Source organism: Scardinius erythrophthalmus (genome assembly GCF_964197995.2).
Source record: "Scardinius erythrophthalmus genome assembly, chromosome: 15".
Classification (NCBI taxonomy): domain Eukaryota; kingdom Metazoa; phylum Chordata; class Actinopteri; order Cypriniformes; family Leuciscidae; genus Scardinius; species Scardinius erythrophthalmus.
The window spans coordinates 21,103,856-21,119,709 of record NC_138235.1 but is presented as its reverse complement, the minus strand read 5'-3'; the positions used below and the strand labels follow the sequence as shown (position 1 = coordinate 21,119,709).

The following is a 15,854-nucleotide window of genomic DNA, read 5'->3' as shown; positions in this document are numbered from 1 at the left end:
CCCTAATACCAACACAGTGCTCTAGACGGGAGATAAGAACTGCGTGGTCAACTGTATCAAAAGCCGCAGTGAGGTCTAAAAGCACTAATATGGCAGAATTGTCAGAGTCAATGGTTAATAAAAGGTCATTAAAAACTTTTAAAAGTGCCGTTTCAGTGCTGTGAAATGCTTTAAAGCCAGATTGAAAAATCTCAAAAATTCCATGTACATCTAAAAAAGACTGCAGCTGTAGACGAACAGTCTTCTCTAAGACTTTTGAGATGAAAGGAAGCTTCGAGATAGGTCTATAATTAGATAAAACCGAGGAATCCAAATTTCTTTTTTAAATCAGGGGTTCCACAACTGCTTCTTTGAGGTATGTTGGAATGTCACCTGCTGCCAAACTACTATTTATAATTTTTTGAACAATAGGGCCAATGGTCTCCCAGGCTTCCTTAAAAAGTCGAGGGGGCATAATGTCAGTGGGGCAATATGAGGGTTTTAATTTCATAACGATTTCAGTGAGATCCACAAGTGACACAGGCTCAAACTGGTTGAGGACAGTTGAGTAAGTGCTAACTATGAAAGGGTCGAGACCGGGGAAGCGATATGGGCTCTAATAGTGGCATCCTTGTCTAAAAAAAAGTTACGAAAATTTTCACAGATTTCAAATGAAGCTTCCAAGCTGGTAGATTGTGGAGAGTTCAATAAAGAATCAATAGTTTTAAAAAGGACTCGATACTAATTTGTAATGAGATCTACGCCCTTATCATTAGACTTATAAATGTCCTAAATGCATATTTCCCCCATTTGAAGACTGTCCCAGATTACCCAAAGCATGCTGTCCCACATTCTCAATCATATTTAATAGAGTGGGATAACAAAATTTTTTTTTCATAAAAAATAAAACACATTTTCAACAATTTAATACATCTCAAACATAATTTGACAACAATTAGGAGCATTGTCTTATTAATGAAAGATTTATGTCCTAGTACATTAATCTAACATTAATCTAGTCAGTATCCTCAATGACCTTGTCATGCAATTCCCAGGGGAGCTTCTTGATTGACAAGTGCCCTGCCCCTTCCTGTGGCATCACCTCCATAAAGTCATGTGTTTTTAGTCACATGGCATCCATGCTAAAAGTCCTGTTGACTATATTTTGTTAGAGCAGGAAATAAACACATCGGAGCTTAGGTGTCCTATTACCCAATATCCCAGTTAAAGTCCAAAGTAGTGAGCTTTATTTTGTTCATCTTTATTCATGTCCTTCATCCAGCTGTTTATCAAACATCATTTTTAACAGAACAGCAAAGCCACTGCTCACACTATACCAGATTTGATGCAGTGAAACCAAACAAAAACAACACAAATAACGTCTGGGAATTATATAGCCTAGTGATCGAAAACTTGAAAATGTGAGCAGGGTTTAGATATCAAATATACTAGACTAGAGACTGCTAAATTCATGGTCATAATGAAATAAATGCTATAAGCTATGTTATAATGACCCGTGATCACCCCAAGAATGTAATGTCATCATATTTCAATCTGCTTTCTAGAAAAGAAGATAAAGTTGCCCAAAAAATAAGATAAAGGTTTAAAACATGTGACAACTTGCCCCAACCTGACATTTAAGAAAAAAATATATGCATGTCTTGAGAACACAGCTCTACCTTTGGATACAATTAGCCTATTCATCCAACAGCAATGCGATTAAACATTTGGAGTAGAGAGTTAGAAAAAAAATATTCTAAACGAAGAGATTGCAAAACAACAACAACAACAACAACAACAACAACAACAACAACAACAACAACAACATTAAAACACTCTTAGAGAAAACACAACTTTTGACTCGGCATTTGTATCAGAACAATTATTGTAAGCCATAGAGAATACAAATGTCGTTACATAACATTGAGAAACTTTCTGGGCAATGGCATCCTCAACTGCTTTCGTAGAGGAACTTGCCGCGCCTACTTTGCATCAAGTATAAAAGCGCTAGAAATCTAAAGTAGCCTACAACTCTTTTTCACGATAACTGAAGGATGGCCAACAATAATGGGGATATACTGAACAATCGAATAGATGACAGCATAAACTGCCCGACTGAAAATGACGACAATCAGCAGGTATGACATATCACTTTTAGAGAGAATTTGTAAACATCAGTGGGTTTAGTATAACTTACATGGCTTCGGCAACATGGAAACTCTAAAATATGTTGGAATCTATAAACAGTTGGCCAGTTGGCATGTGAGTATGCTCATTTTGCTGGTGACTTAATAAGGTGTAACCGAAAGAAATTCGGTTATACTTTATTTTAAGGTGTCCGTGTTACAGTGTAATTATATATTTATGTACTGAGTAATAATAATTAACTATGTAGCCTACTTACTATAGGGTCAGGGTGTGGTTTAGGGTTGGTTGCATGTAATTATGCACAATTTATATATGTAACGTGTGTAAAATAAAGGATTGCCAAAATATCAAATATGTATCCTATTTATATTTTCTGACTTGTTCTATATTAAAATGCTTTTTTTTCTTGTTAAAGGGATTGTTCACCCAGAAATTAAAATTCTGTCATTACGCACCCTCATGTCGTATCAAACCCATAAAACCAGTTAATCTTCTAAACACAAATTAAGATCTTTTTGATTAAGATTTCTGTCCCTCCATTATCAGCTACGCAACTGACACTTTGATGCTTCAGAAAGTTCATAAAGAGATCGAAGACTAATCCATTTGAATTGAGTTTAGTTCAAATTTTCTGAAGAGATACGGTCGCTTTATATTATAAACAGATTAAATTGAGGCTTTTATTCACATACACTGCCAGTCAGAAGTTTTTGGACACCCCATGTTTTTCATTTTTTTTGCAAATATTGTATTGAAAATAAGTAATATATTATACTACAGCACAACAAAACATTTTTGATCTGCTATTTGAAATTAAATAACATGAACAGCATAACTCTCTAACTTTTCCAATGATGGCCTACATTTTGTTTGTAAATGACTGCATGTACCAGTATACAGGTATAATGCTACAAAAGTGAAGTGTCTCAGTCACAGTTGACTGACTGTGCTGTCCAGCTGAATTGAATTAGGGCTTAACAGTTTGTCAAATAGTTGGTGTGTTTTACCCCAGGTTAGGGTCATATTTGCATGTTTTTATAACATTCAGTGGCAACCAAGGGAGGCAAACGTGAACTTCCTCAAGAACCACTGAGGTTCATTCTCGTGTGTTACGCAGCAAGTTTGAGCTTCAGCAAGATCCAATGAGGTTCATTCTCTTGTGTTGCGCAGCAAGTTTGAGCTTCCTCAAGAACCACTGAGGTTCATTCTTGTGTGTTACACAGAAAGTTTGAGCTTCCTCAAGAACCACTGAGGTTCATTCTCGTGTTACACAGCAAGTTTGAGCTTCAGCAAGATCCACTGAGGTTCATTCTCATTTGTTACGCAGCAAGTTTGAGCTTCCTCAAGAACCACTGAGGTTCATTCTTGTGTGTTACACAGAAAGTTTGAGCTTCCTCAAGAACCACTGAGGTTCATTCTCGTGTTACACAGCAAGTTTGAGCTTCCTCAAGAACCACTGAGGTTCATTCTCGTGTGTTACACAGAAAGTTTGAGCTTCCTCAAGAACCACTGAGGTTCATTCTCGTGTTACACAGCAAGTTTGAGCTTCAGCAAGATCCACTGAGGTTCATTCTCATTTGTTACGCAGCAAGTTTGAGCTTCCTCAAGAACCACTGAGGTTCATTCTCGTGTGTTACACAGAAAGTTTGAGCTTCCTCAAGAACCACTGAGGTTCATTCTCGTGTTACACAGCAAGTTTGAGCTTCAGAAAGATCCACTGAGGTTCATTCTCATTTGTTACGCAGCAAGTTTGAGCTTCCTCAAGAACCACTGAGGTTCATTCTCGAGTGTTGCGCAGCAAGTTTGAGCTTCCTCAAGATCCACTGAGGTTCATTCTCGAGTGTTACGCAGCAAGTTTGAGCTTCCTCAAGAACCACTGAGGTTCATTCTCGTGTGTTACGCAGCACGTTTGAGCTTCAGCAAGAACCAATGAGGTTTGTTCTTGCATGTTTATGTTTGCTGATCAATGTTTAAATGTTAATAAAAGCCTAAAATAAATCTGTTCATTATATAAAGCAATTGAGTCTTTTAAGAAAATTTGGACTAAAATAAAACCTGTAGCAAGGTTAGTGTTCAGGGAAGAAGAAGGAGGGAAACGGCAAACGTTCAACACACTTTAATATCAATAGCCCTCGGTGGACGGCTCGCTGACTCCTCCAGCACCTGGTGGACGGCTCCGGCTCCTCCGGCAGGAGTCTCCCGTTCCCTGCTCCTCCCCATCATGGTGGATGGCAGCAGGCTCCGGCCTCAGCAAATGGCGGCCACTACTCCACTCCCTCTCTGACTGCAGCCACTCCTACACAACCTAGGCAGCCGGCAGTGAGTTTGTCCGTCTCCCCGGCAAGTCACTCCAGCCCACCACCTCGAGTGTCTATGGCAGTAGAGCCGGCTTAGCTCGATAGCTGCGCGGAATTCACACCGCAATAGCAATCCCGCCACTGGCCTCACTCCATTCCCACGGCTCTGGGCCGTAGCTCATAGCTGTCTATGAAGGGAAAGAAAGCTCTCAGATTTCATCAAAAAGAAAGTCTTACGGGTTTAGAACGACATGAGAATAAGTAATTCACATCATTCACTAAAGCATTCACATGTGATATTGATGCTTACATGTTAATCTCGTGCAGATAACTCCAGGCATCCCTTTGTCCAGGAAACTGTGCTATGCCATTGGAGGAATGCCTTATCAAATGACTGCAACCGCCAAGGGCTTTTTCATGCAGATCTTTTTACTGGATGTTGTGAAGGTGAGTATAAAAGAATATAAGATGTGATCTTATTCAGCAGCTGTCAGTGTTGAACACCATATGTACAATGTCCTCTGTACAAATTCACTTTCACAGCAGCCTGTCAGATACTCTTAGTAAAACATGTTATACCTAATACATTGACCTTCTGAAAAAAATGATACATAAATGATACATAAAGGAAAAAAAAACATTTAGATTTTTAACACTTTTTAATTTGTTTAATAATACAAAATGTGCCAATTGTTTACATAAAAATGATAGTTCTGCTTTTTCACTGTGTGAATGTGCGACATGATATTGTATAACTGTATAACTTAACTGAGCATTATTTCCATTAAAATCTAACCAAACAACAAACAATAAAAACATCCCGTTGTGGTTAAAGGATCTAGACTGATAAATGAAAGGTTGTAGGTTCAAACCCTGCACATTCACTTTCTTTATGGGCTATTTGAGGCATTTGTGAGAGACAATCACTATATGAGCTGTAGTAAGAACAACTGAGCATTTATTAAACGCATGAGGTTTCATCATGGTCTTTTTTAACTCTTCCTCAATTTGCATGTCATGTTTTCATGCCACACACTTAACACTTTTTACTGAACTGTTAGCACAGGAAGTAAAAAAAGAAGTATGTAAAGTATCCTGTGAAAGTTAATGTTGTACTTTAACAACTTCGTAAAACATTATTTTATAAGTACAATTTTTTTTTTATTACAGAAGTATTTACATATTATACATATTACATATTATCTTTTTACAATAATGTGGTATAATGAGTGTTTTATGAGAAATAAACATTTTCTTCTGGTTAAATGTTTTTCATAGATGGAAGCTTTCTCTGCATCCATCATCCTCTTCCTCGGTCGAGCTTGGGATGCCATTACGGATCCTCTGATTGGATATGCTGTGAGCAAGAGTGGCCGGACCAGAATTGGTAAACTTATACCTTGGTGAGTGAGTGTACTGGTTAATATCTGACAAAGTGTGAAGCACTTCCTAAAATCAGACCAGAGTTTACATGTATACTACATATTTTGAGCATATAAATGAGGATTGTGTCTTTTTTTTTATTTATTTTTTATATGCCTAATGCGCATCATTATGTGATCCACCCTCTTTACACAGGATTGTTTTCACTATGCCACTTGGGGTCCTATCGTACGTCATGCTCTGGTATACCCCACAGGACACCATGTCCTCTGCCTTCAGTTTCAGCTGGTACTTCATATGGTGCTGTCTGTTTGACACCTTCATGAGTGTAAGCCCACTATTACTATTATCTGCCCTCAGTTTTCAGTTGTTTTACACATTCAGTGTAAAAAAAAATTCAGCTGTTAAGGACATTTCCTGCTTAGGGGCATGACCCAATTTAAATTTGTTTTTGAACTGAGGTAATAATGCTTTAGAATTTGAATTCATTTTACATTGCAAACAAAAATACAGTGTCACTATTGTGCTAAGCTCTTTCCTCTGAAGTACTTATGGTGATTAAATATAGTACTCATTACTGTAGTTTTCAAACAGCTATGTTTGCTAATATAACGTGTAATTTGATTCAAAAGTTCACAATCCGAAACATTTCTTTCTCTTTCTGTCTTGCTCAGTGCTACCATGTGCCGTATTCTTCCCTCAACATGTTTCTGGGGGGGAATGAGAAGGACCGAGACTCAGCCACTGGTTACAGTAAGAAAATATAGCCTCAAATGACAATCATTGTGGTTCAAGCACCAAATAGCTTTTGTAGGAGATAAGTGTGGGGCAAGTTGATAGAATTGTCATGCAACTTTTCATATCCTGTGGCTATTACAGCCTTCATCTGTCATTTACAGTGACAAAAAATGGCTGATAATCTAGACATTTCCAAAGATTGGACATTCAAAAGCGTTCAAAAGAAATAGGCCAATTACAAATCATTTGTTCAGTGTAATAAAAGTGTTGTGGGCCTTTCAGAATTGAATTTAGAATGCCTATTAAATTCCTGAATTTGAATTGAGAAAGGAAGTCAAATTAAAATGAACTGGAATTCAAAGAAATTCCAAAAAGAAAAACTTTGAATGTTGTCTTGAGTTTTGAAAAAGCGTTGACATAGAGAGAGCAATAGATAGAAAGAGTGATCAAATTTATTAATGAAGAAACTTCCTCTCTTCTACCTTTATTATTATTATTTGTAAGCAGGATACAGTGGAATATATAGGGATTCAGTGGAATATATAGGGATTTTTCTATATTTACTTGGATTTAAAGGCTATAACCTTAACTGAAATCTGTTTCCTGTTTAAAAGAGAAAACAGTCAAGACCTTTGCTCTCTGTCACGATACAGGAATGGGCATGGAAGTGTTCGCCACCCTGGCGGGAGCTGCCATTCAGGGTCAGATAGTGGGGAGGCACCATGCCAAAAGAACACAGATCTGCAGCTTACAGAATGGCACGGGTGGGCCTTCTGGGAACCACACAGATGACATATCTCTACAAAATACAGTGAGGCACAGAAAATACCCTTTTACCATTGTGTCAAGAACATTAACGGATATAGTGGAAGTTCTTATTAGTTATTGCTTGTGAAATGGCCACACATATTGACTGCGAACTATTAAGGCAACTGTTTTTCTTAAATCCATAATTCAGTCATGTGTAGAAGATATGCTTTATGTTTTGAGTAAACGTAGGACCTTTCTCTGGAAGTGTTGTACCAGAGAATGCAGTGCCTGTGCAACACATGCCTCCAGTAGGCTTTAAATATCATATTATAAACCATAAAATGTATGTCTAAATTCTTCTGTTTTATTTCCAGGAACAGGAATTAGACTCTTTAGACACGATATTTTAAGTTTTGTAGATTTAGTTGAATTAACAGTACTATTCAAAAGTTTGGGGTCTTATGTTTTTGAGAGCAGTCTCTTATGATTACTGAGGCTGCATTTATTTGATCAAAAATACAGTAAAATCAGTAATATTGTGAAATATTATTACAATTTAAAATAACCGTTTTCTATCATATTCCTGTGATGCAAAGCAGAATTTTCAGCATCATTACTCCAGTCTTCAGTGTCACATCCTTCAGAAATCATTCTAATATGATGATTTGACACTTCAGAAACATTTCTTATTATTAGCAATCTTGAAAATAGTTATGCTGCTTAATATATTTATAGAAACCATCATACATTTCTGTCAGTATTCTTGGACTGATGGAAATGTTAAAAGCACAACATTTATTTGAAATATGAATATTTAGTAATGTTAGAAAATAAATTTGTCCATGCAGAATTAAAGTGTTTTGAATGGTATAGTGCCATTTGTCTTGTAATTTCCACAGAGAACAGCCTATTTGACTGGTGCACTGATATTAGGAATGCTGTACTTTTTGTGCTGCCTCGTGCTTTTTCTTGGAGTAAAGGAGCAGTTGGGTAAGTCCAAATGAATTAACATGAGTTCAAATACCATGGCACATGTTCTTTCAAGCTTCTCTAATAGTAGCCTACCACATCAGTTTCAAACACTTTATTTATTTTTGGGGACAAATAACTAGATGCAGTGACGTCTAGAGTAATTCAATGATTTGCATGTGTCTACATTTTACTTTAGCCCCTCTGAGTAAACTGGACCGTATAAATGTCTCCTATCTTTCTGGTATGAAGATGATATGGGGACACACTCCATATGTGCGGCTCGTATTTGGCTTCCTCTTTGCTTCACTTGCCTTCCAGGTTAGACGTTTTTCTGTTTAAATCATGAAATTATTTTGAAGTGTTTGTAGATAATATACCAAAATGAACATGTTTGTATTGCCTAGAAAGATGCCCTGTTATGTATTATAGTTTTTATATTAGTCATACAGAGACAAAAAAATGGAATTTATAAAGTATGACTGTAGTCGTGATGATAAGAATATTTGTTTCAGATGGCTCAGGGAAATTTCGCCCTCTTCTGTACTCATGCAGCAGATATGGGAGAATATTTTCAGCATCTTGTTCTCATATTATTGGTGAGGTATCCATTATTTCAAAAGTTTATAGAATGAAGTACTGCAAGTGGCTATTTCTGCATGATCTAAAAAAGGTGTCAGGCTGCTTTACCTGTTAAATAGTATCAAATTAAATAGAAAACTTGACCAATTAATTTTGATGTTACAACATGAAGTATTATATTAATTACACAACAACTTATATGTTTTTGAATGTTTTATCTTAAACACATGTAAAATTATACAATATTCAGGCAGGTTTAGCTGTTAATTTGAAGGGACAGTTAGAAATATTATCCTTTCTGCTCTTCTACAGACAGCAGCCACAATATCAATCCCAGTGTGGCAGACATTATTGGTCAAAATAGGCAAGAAGACCACAATAATCATCGGCCTTTCAGTGAGCATTACTTTTTGTTAATTGTTTTTTTAATGACTTTAACAATTAAAGCTGTATATTTGTTTCCACGGTTTCATCTTTCTTTCTCCTCTGCAGATTGACATCCCAGCTCTAATTGTGATATCCCTAGTGAAAAGTAATTTACCCGTCTTCATTATTATGTCCATGTTAGCCGGCACAAGTATGGCAGTTCTCTTTTTACTCCCTTGGTAATGTTACCCTTATAAAATATCTCTTCTTCATTGTTAAAACCCTTACTTGCTCCAACACATACTCCACAGCAGCTCCTCTTGCGTTATTGAGACATTACACTAACCCAGATGGTGGTCAGCTGGGAATTATTCTATGGCAGTGGTTGGGCAATTCAGAATGTTATCCAGAAACTTGTCCCCCACGACTAGGAAAGCATACCCTTCCCATGCTGTAATGCACATAGTCAAAAAGAAACTAATGCTTTTATTTATCAAGGACACATTCAATTCATCAAAAGTGACCGTAACGACTTTTACATTGTTGCAAAAGATTTCTATTCCAAATAAATGTTTTACGGTTGAACTTTTTATTAATCAAAAATGTATCATTCCACAAAAACTGTTTTCAACATTGATAATAAGAAATCTTTCTTGAGCAACAAATCAGCTTATTAGAATGATTTCTGAAGGATCATGTGACACTGAAAACTGGAGCAATTGCTTCTGAAAATAGAACATTTCACAATAATACTGTTTTTGATTTTTGACAGTATTTTTGGTCAAATGATATATATTGAACATGCCATAGGCATACTATAAAACCAGATTAATTGTTTATTTTAGGTCAATGCTGCCAGATGTAGTGGATGACTTCAAAGTCAAGAACCCATCTTGCCAGGATCTAGAACCACTATTCTACTCCTGTTATGTTTTCTTTAACAAATTTGGTGGAGGCATGTCTGTTGGAATCTCAACTTTGGTACTACAGTAAGAGCTTCTTTCAATCAGATTGTGTTTTGTTTGCCAACAATGGTAACAGATGCTATTTTTAAACATCTCCTGTGCACAAAGTTTTTATTTGAACCCCCAAAAACCTTCTGTGTCCGATTTCACAATACTTTGTTAACATTCATCCTTAACTCTGCAGCTTCGCAGGATACAAGCCTGGTGCTTGTAAACATAATCCAGGGGTGATACACTCGCTGCGGATACTCTTCGCTCCTGTGCCCATCTGCCTGTTGCTCACCAGCTTGGTGATTTTTTACTTCTATCCCATCAATGAAAAGCGACGGCAGGAAATCCAGATAGCTTTAAGGAAAGCAGGGTATGTGTTTCTGTTTGTATAATATTGAGAGGTTTATTTTTCGAGAATAACTGGCTGGGTTGAGTTGAGTGTGATACATTAATTCTTTCTACATACTAATAAAATAATGACAGATAAGCAATGTACTTAGTGAACTATTGACATTTTTTTGTTGCCACATCTTTCTGCTATACGGAAGCAACTTCTTTCAAACAAAAGGTTAATTTTATTTTAGTCTTTGCATTCATTTCAACACCACTATGTTAAGTAACATATTCAGTGATGTCTTCATGTTCTCACTATGTGTTCCAGTTTTGCATTAGGTTGTAATAACTGTTTAAACTGTTCCATCACAGCCTGTTTTCTTGACATGTACAGGACGGAGACCAGCATGAAAGGAGAAGAAGAACTGAGCCTACGAAGCAATCACTGATGTCACAGAAGGATTCCACTACTTTTGTAACATTTAGAGGTTGTGGAACTGTTAATAATGAACATGTTTTGTTTTCCATCTCAGTGGAAAGGCTTTGTATTGTGCATGGTGAATATTTCTCAATCCTGTTCTGGAGGGACTCCAACACCGTTTAGTAATCTCACAAATCTTACACACTCGAATGAATAAATTTAAAGTGTGTAGTGAGTGTGGTTTCAAGACCAGTTGCATAAACATTCACTGTTAAGACTGTGTCTTAAGAACAAGTCAGGCCAACTAGTAGGCTACACTCTAAAAAACACTGGATTAAAATAACACAACTACTGGTTTGCGTGATAATTCCTTTATTTTTGATCATATTTTACATTATAGCATATTTTATATAGTTTTGAATACACATAGCATACATTTAAGCTCGTTTAACAAATATTAGAAGTAAAATCTCCAGTCTCTGTTGTCCACCGTAATGGCGCTGGATCTTGCGCCAGAGCTTCAATCGTTGCCGAAATATGCTATGACTGACACCATATGTCCATAAACAATCAGTGCACAGTTCTGAGAACATATTTTAACTTTCTAAGGATTTATATTCTGGATCCTGTATGTTGCTTTGCATAAAATTAAACGATATACAGAACAACAATGAATGTATAAATCATTTTTTTTACACAAACCTGTATTTTACTGAAGACATGCACCAATTTGACTGAGCTGCACTGCTCTCTCCTGAAGACAGTCCCAAAAAGCCAGCGATAAATAACTGACTCAGGATCTGGGTTACACAAAACTACCAAAACATTGGGTTGTTATGTCTGACCCAGGAGCTGGGTAACACAAAACTACTCAAACACTGAAAAAATAACCCAAAAAATTTACCCAAAAGGCTAAACCCAAGATTTGGTAAAAATATCATATTTTGTTTATTTTTTTAAAATAAATTTTTTTAGAGAGTTAGTCAAGGGGTAACCGGTCTTTCTTTTTGGATTCAAATTAGACCAATTTACTGTTTTATGTTACTGACATAAAAAAAACACCTATGACCAGTGTTAAAGTAAAAAATTACACGAGTAACTGTCACGATCCACACATACAGGAAAGGGAGAGAAACAGGTGAATCCAAAAGCAGCAATTTTATTAGTAGGGCAATCCAATTCGTCGTCATCCATGCAGGGGTCAAAATCCATATTAGCAGTCCAAAGATACAAAATAAACAAACAAGGAACAGAACAAGAACAGACAAGGAACAGACTTGCGAAGTGTCAGTGACATATAACAAGGACTCCGTAACACATACTAAAACAGACAGGGGGTGCTTCTCAATATCCCTCCTCGTCTCCTCTCTCCTCCGTCCTCCATCCTATGACCCGGAAAACGATCGAGCTCAGCCATCTTGAAGGACATCTCAATTCTCTAATTGCACCGCGAGGAGTCGAGGATCGAGGAGTGAGGAGCTTCCTGAGGAGTCATGAGCGAGGATACACAGGTGGATCCTATGCGGAAGAGTTTTATCGACTAAAACGTGACGCACGTATAAATTCTCCTCCCCCTTCACATCGGTCACAATCATTTTGATTTATACTTTACTTTTGCAGTTTATATAAACCACACACCTCACATATTTCAACAGGGTATCTTTCTTTATTATTATTTATTATGAATTTCTTAAATAAACAAATTTCAACAAAATAAGGGCAGATCCTCTGAGCGCTGCTGATGATGCGATGAAGTGACGCTCGAGTGATCAAGTATTCCAATGTATAAAAAAAGCTTTCATTCGATCCGCGTCTTTTCCTTGCAGCCTTCCCTCGCATCCTACAGGGGGCGGAGCTGAGACGCGAGGAAAGGAAGCGAGGAGAGGAAACGAGGATGCACAAATAAGAATTGAGAAGCACCCAGGGTATAAATACACAGGTAAATGACAATACTAGGGAATAGGCTGAGTGTAATAAAGAGTGACAAGGGACAGCTGAGTGCAATGAAGAGACAAGGATCATGGGGAATGTAGTTCAATTGTTACATACACCGTGGGGAAGGAGGACATCTAGTGGTGACCCAGGGAACACAACCCAGACACTGTGACAGTAACTTGCACACTCCAAAAAATGCTGGGTTGTTTCTGTAAACAACTTGTTGGGTTGATTATGCCGGGTCAAAATTCTGGGTTGTTTGGGGAACTATAAACACATTCTTGGGTTGCTCATGACTGGTCAAATGAGTTGTTAGGGGGTCATTCACAAATAAACAACTGGTTGGGTTATTTTGACCCAGCAACTGGTCTATTAGTTTTTCCTTCTTTGCAGAACTTTCTGGATTCTTCACTTCTGACTCGAGGAGCACGCCACTTTAATATGAAATATTTACCTATATTTTTAATAAGTTGTGGTAGCAGCAAGCTCATTTTAGAGTTAAAATGAATAACTTGTTTTGATTTTTTATTAAAAATGTTTTAAAAAAAACTATTAAATATAATTTTTCTTTTTTTTTTACAGTGGCCTTTTTGGTGTATTGTATTACATAGACAATAATTATTTTACATTTGTTTTATTTTATAACAAATATTTTTTACTATTTTTATTGTTAAGGCACATACCCCAGCACATGAGTAAGAGTCCCACTGGTTGGGTCAAATAAATGACCCAGAAATCTGGGTTAAATGTTAAAACCCAACACTTGGGTCAAATCAACCCAGCGCGTGTTCTCTCCAATAGTGACCCAGCGGTGGGGTTGAGGTTAGGTTATTTTTTAACCCTGCAGTTTTTAGAGTGTAAGACTAGTCTAAGCAGTTTGCATCCGCCCACATGATTGAGAAACATTAGTAGGCTAGACTTAAAGCCGCAGTGTGTAATTTCTGCTCCATATCTAGACAAACAGATAGTCCCGCCTCAAACCCAGACCACTGGTGAAGCCAATGTTGCTGCAAAGTGTTTACACTCTTCAGAGAATTCAACCAATTAATGGCTTGCTGATAACTGTCTATTCATTTTAAACTGAGAGAGTATAACATTGAAAAGATACACACAGCTTGTGGTGTATGTATGTACTTGAGTAGTGTTAACATATACCATGTGTCACTTTTGATTGATTTATGACAGGAATACCATTACACCTACAAAACACTGGCTATATTCATTAAAATAATATGTCTGGAGATGTTTTAAGAACAACTGTGTGTGTATGTGTGGACATGTTTGTGTGTGTGTGTGTGTGTGTGTGTGTGTGTGTGTGTGTGTGTGTGTGTGTGTGTGTGTGTGTGTGTGTGTGTGTGTGTGTGTATGTATGTGTGTGTGTGTGTGTGTGTGTGTGTGTGTGTGTGTGTGTGTGTGTGAGCATCTCAGTAGGATCAGTAGTACCTGAAATATAGGTTTATGTTAATGCCTAAGACGACACGTTCATCAAGCCAAAGAGTCCTATACCCACACCCCATACTATATTCTTCTCAATAAGAAAAGGTGTTGTTGTTGTTGTTGTTGTTTTTTCTAGAACATATGTAACTATTTCCTGACGCCAATAGGATCAGTGTTAAAAAAAAAAAATCAAAACATTTATCTAACTCACAGTGAAGGTGTTTACGAGTGGAACTGGCGGGGGAAGAGTGCATCCTAAATAGGTTTGTTAATGGTTTTACGACAGTTGCTTAGGCTAGATGTTTAAAGAATGACACTTCATCAAAAGCTTTCTGATGATTCTCTGGGCTCGCACACAAAAACATATTTTTAGTGTATATACATTTGTTTGTTACTTTTGTTATTTTAGTATTTTTTTACAGAAAATGTTTTAGTTTTTAACCCAGCCCATAGTGTGTGTGTGTGTGTGTGTGTGTGTGTGTGTGTGTGTGTGTGTGTGTGTGTGTGTGTGTGTGTGTGTGTGTGTGTGTGTGCGTGTGACTGAACTTTCTCTTTTTGACAAATCAGTATTTCATATTATATTATATTATAGGCTACTTAATATTATATTAAGTTGTTTAACGTCCGCAGAAGTTTATTTCAACAACCCGCTTAACATTAAAGATTATAGTTTTTCAATTGTTATCACCATCTTCTTTGACTCAAATAAAGTTACTATATGTGCTAAAAATCTTTGTCATTTTTTTTTTTTTGCTCTTCTGTCAGATTTGTTAGAGGGACTATGCCACACTATTGTAGTGCAAACACATTAAGAACTATAAAGTTGCATGTCCTTGTAAAGACTATAGATAACATTCAACCATAATCGTTATACAGGAATTATATTTGCACAAAAGTAAATTCAAGGTCAATTTGTGTAAGGCATATAGGAAAAGAGACAATTAGCTATAAAGAATAAAGAATTCCTCGTTTATGTCGATACAGTATGTAAAATGATATTTTTCTATATGTCACGCTTTACAATTAGTTTCTCTGTTTTTGTACAGTCTTTTGTACTACTCTCTGAGCGTGGTCAAATATGTTCATAGGAAGAATGAAAACATGAACAAATGCAGCATTTTGAGAATTAAATGTCAGTCCTTCTACATGACACTGGTTGAGACTAAACAAATGACATTTCTTTTAGGACATCTTTCTGGTCTGTCTACGCTGTGGGATCGCAAGACACACCGACCCAACATGAAAAGTGAGTTATGTCCTTTTTCTGTTACCTATTCAACCATTACACTTCAAACTTTTAGAACTATTACACTTAAAACTCTGCATTTCACCGCACAGTCATAGATACACAGTTATTTTGTCTATGTCTCTAAACAACTGTTAAGTAAATGAATTACAGTTGATAAGCAGTAATTTTAAGTGAAAGGTGAGATGATTTTTTTATCATTCTGTCCACACCAATACTTTGACACCAGTGTTTTAGGCATCTGTCTTTTAGGTTTGATCCAGAAAACAGAACTTGTGTTTTATGTCTCAACATTTTGTTCTCCTTTTTAATGA

General features: G+C 36.7%; 1 protein-coding gene across 1 annotated transcript; it reads left to right on the top strand.

Moving 5' to 3' along the window:
• Window positions 1-1,737: 1,737 nt before the first annotated feature.
• LOC308703546 (sodium-dependent lysophosphatidylcholine symporter 1-like) lies at window positions 1,738-11,592 on the top strand. Its single transcript, XM_081387149.1, has 14 exons — window positions 1,738-2,117; window positions 4,752-4,871; window positions 5,703-5,827; window positions 6,003-6,135; window positions 6,482-6,560; window positions 7,199-7,356; window positions 8,195-8,285; window positions 8,464-8,585; window positions 8,780-8,863; window positions 9,159-9,242; window positions 9,339-9,451; window positions 10,058-10,201; window positions 10,362-10,538; window positions 10,896-11,592. The coding sequence occupies exons 1-14, from the start codon at window positions 2,034-2,036 to the stop codon at window positions 10,948-10,950; spliced, it is 1,569 nt and encodes a 522-aa protein (XP_081243275.1). The 5' UTR covers window positions 1,738-2,033; the 3' UTR covers window positions 10,951-11,592.
• The last annotated feature ends 4,262 nt before the right edge of the window (window positions 11,593-15,854 follow it).